The 3353-nt window shown below is 48.4% G+C and overlaps 1 protein-coding gene across 1 annotated transcript; it reads right to left on the reverse strand.

Moving 5' to 3' along the window:
* Positions 1-560: 560 nt before the first annotated feature.
* On the reverse strand, positions 561-2652 carry MRPL58 (mitochondrial ribosomal protein L58). Its single transcript, XM_079323661.1, has 6 exons — positions 2454-2652; positions 2170-2206; positions 2033-2092; positions 1338-1420; positions 1074-1243; positions 561-795 (listed from the first exon to the last, which is right to left on the reverse strand). Exons 1-6 carry the CDS (start codon positions 2616-2618, stop codon positions 711-713), a joined length of 600 nt encoding a protein of 199 aa, XP_079179787.1. The 5' UTR covers positions 2619-2652; the 3' UTR covers positions 561-710.
* Between the last annotated feature and the right edge of the window lie 701 nt (positions 2653-3353).

Genomic DNA, 3353 nt, shown 5'->3' on the forward strand with positions numbered 1-3353 from the left:
CTGTTTTTGCAGATGCAAATATTCTGTCAGGGGAGAGCTCAAAGCTCCCCTTCCAAAGGGGATGAAGCAGAGCCCTGATACCCCCATGTGCCTCAAATAAACCCCAGGGATGACTTCCCTCTCTTATTTGAGGTTTTTCTAAAAATTCAAATTGTTTCAAATTCCTGATGTGGGTTTTGCTTATAACCAATTGATGTGCTTTGTTGGGTTAGATAAAAATCAACAAAAGGAATAAAGCTGAAGGGAATTAGAAAGAAAGAAACAGTGGATACTCTAAGGGATGGACTTGATGACCCTTGAGGTCTTTTCCAAACTTAATGCTTTAAGATTCTATTTTCTACTGAGATAGGTTGTTGAGACTGCTGTTACTCTTCCCTTTCTTTCCCCAAAAATCTACTGTAGCTTTGTGTTCAGCAGAAGAGAGTGCTCTGATGGAGCACAGGCTGCTTGAAGAACACAAAGAGCATTAAAAAAAAACGTGGCTGACAAGAATTTTTAGTTCCTCTCAAATGTGAACAATAATTATTCTGAAAAATGATTGACAGGCCATTACAGTGCATCATTGGCTACAAAAGAAGATGTTAAATATTTTTATTTACACTTTTAGGCTTTTTTTATTCAATACAGCTCATGAGTTTAGCATCATTTACAGCTGTAAGCAACACTTCTTTAGGAAGATGGAATGCCAAGGGCTTGGATCTCTGCTGTTCTCAGTCAAAATCTGCCTTCCTGCTCTGTTTTATAGTTGAGTGTATTTTTTTCTGTCGTAGCCGTTCACGGTTCATTTTTTCCACCCTAAAAGAAAATCAAAAAGATCCCTCAGTGTACAAAGAAAACATTTAAATATTCAAGTTTTGAAATCTGATGAACCAACAAACATACTCAGAGAGAAAAAAAACCAGTCCCTGTTCTGGTGATATTACCCAGCAAAGCAGTTAAAATCTAATGGATCGGTGACATTCCTTAAAAAAGAAAATTGAAAGGAGCATGAACAAAATTGTTTTAAAACGCTGCAAACTAAATTGCGTAACGTGATAGCCTGAACCCAAATAAAGATCATTTTAATGAAATACCTCTCTATGAGCTGCTGTGTTGTCTCCTTGGACACCACCTTGGGTTTCTCAATCGCCTCCGTGACCATGGTCCGGATTTTCTCCAGGCAAATCGCCAGATTCCTCATCTGGTAGCGACTCTCCTCCGAGGTCACAATCAGCTCACCAGCCCTGTTTATCTTATTCCTGTGCTGAAGGGATGGGAAAATGTGATGTGACCACTGAAACCTCGTTGGAGCTGTCATGTTCTGACAAAAACCATGGTTGGAAGGGGAGGGTTGGTACCATCAGAGCCATTTTTTGTCTCACAGCTTCGGGAATCCAGTCGGCTGATGCCAGGTGGAACCGAACCTCTGCCTTGGAATTCACTGGGAGGAAAAGCAGGGTCTTTGTTTCCATGTCACAGCCTGCCTTCCTCAGATTTATGAGATAATTCAGCCTGATCTCTGCTGGCTTTCAACATGGGATGATTCCATGAATTTCTTGAAAGGTCACAATTCTTTTCTCACTGCATTTTTACACACCACTCTACCCTGTCGTGGTATTTGCCTTTCCAGACACTACAGAATTTATTGCCAGCCACTGCCTACATCATTTTTAATGGCGGAACAGGCAGTATTTTAAGTTTATTTGAATTAAGCTGAGAATTTATTGCAGAGTGAACTTTCAGAATCCACTTGGCTCTGTTATATTTGATTTATGGATAGAGGTGATGTTCCTTGTGGCACCTGTAACAGCAATAATCCCTGTAAGTCTGTAAATCCCAAAGTTTGATGCTTTGTTCCTAGAAGCATCAAACACTTTACCACTGGTCTCCAGCACTATGAAGACTCAGAAGTTGTGTTAAAATGCAGGGTGATGACAATGAAAAATAAGTGTCCACTGTTTAACTGTTTAACTTCAGGTTCTCAATATTTACCACATAGTGCAGAAAAAACCCTGAAAATTATGTTTTTTCCAAGGGAGAAGCTGTTGCTCACCTTTATTAACGTTCTGCCCGCCGGGGCCGCTGCTCCGGGTGTAGGACACGGTCAGGCGAGCTGCAAGAGAAGAAGGGGCTGAGCCGGGCGAGCCGAGCTCGGTGCCCGGGGCTGTGCTTGGGGCGGGGCTCACTCACCCACGGGGATGTCGAGGGCGGGCGGCTGCGGCTGCGGCTCCTCCTGGAAGAGACATCGGGGCGGCGTCGGGGGGTCCCGGGGGTTTTGGGGGGTCCCGGGGTTCCCGCCAGACCGGGGGACACGGGCTCGGACAGGCCCCGCCCACCAGAGCAGGTCCCGCCCACCCGCAGAGATAACCCCGCCCACCCAGCGAAGACCTATGGAATAAACCCCGCCCACACACTGTCAATCAACCAAACCCCGCCCAGACGCCGTCTTCCTCTTCCCCCCCCACCCCTCTGACCGTGGTGCGGCTGGCAGTCCCGTCCTGCCGCGGAGGGTACAGCTTGTCCAGGCTGTGGGAGCTCCGGTATTCGGTGCCGGCGGCGGCTCGCTGTGAGAAGCGGGCGCACAGAAGCGCCAGCTCAGGCCGCGGCCGGCACAGGCCCCGCAGCGTGTGCGCCGCCATGTTGGCCCGCTCGGTGCGCCCCCGCCAGGCTTCCCCGCGGAAACGGCGGCGGCGCGCCGCGTTCCGGGGCGGGGCGGGGCGGAGGGAGTAAGGGGCGATTTAGAGGAATAAGAAAGCGATAAAATGGCTCTTGTGGGGCTGTGGGGATGGATATTGAGCCTGTCACGTCCCTGCTGGGGGTCTGTAGGGCGGGGGAGGTGTATGGGGCTGTGGGGTACACGGGGCCTGCGGGGCCGCGGGGGGATGAGGGAGGCCAGGGCTGGTTATGGTGTCTGTGCACCCCCGGCCTGCTGCTCGCCACTACTGAAAATAAAAATGCATCCAGCTCTTTTAGTGTATCGTGTAGTTTTTGCACCTGGACTGCTTCAATTTTCACATTTTTATCCTCTCAAGAGTGCTAAAGAGTTACATACAAACACAGACATACATACACAATTATTTATTTGAAAGCTGATACAGCAGCAGTGGATGTGGGATGCAGGGGAGCACGGCAGTCGTGGAAATCCTTCAGCTTTTACTCTTTTTTTACTCTTGTTGGAGCTGTCAGGCTGGCTTGACAAGAAGGGTGTGTGTTCCAGAGGGGCAGGATTGCTATTCCTGGCAGCAGGAAAATGCACAGGCAGGGATGGGCTGTCATTTGCTCCTGTGTTTTGACAGGAGCTGACAATATCTTATTTCAAACGGTGAATGAAGCCAAAATGGGTGTTCAGAAACCGATACAGACTGTGTGACTGA

Source organism: Erithacus rubecula, assembly GCF_903797595.1.
Source record: "Erithacus rubecula genome assembly, chromosome: 20".
NCBI classification, from domain to species: Eukaryota; Metazoa; Chordata; class Aves; order Passeriformes; family Muscicapidae; genus Erithacus; species Erithacus rubecula.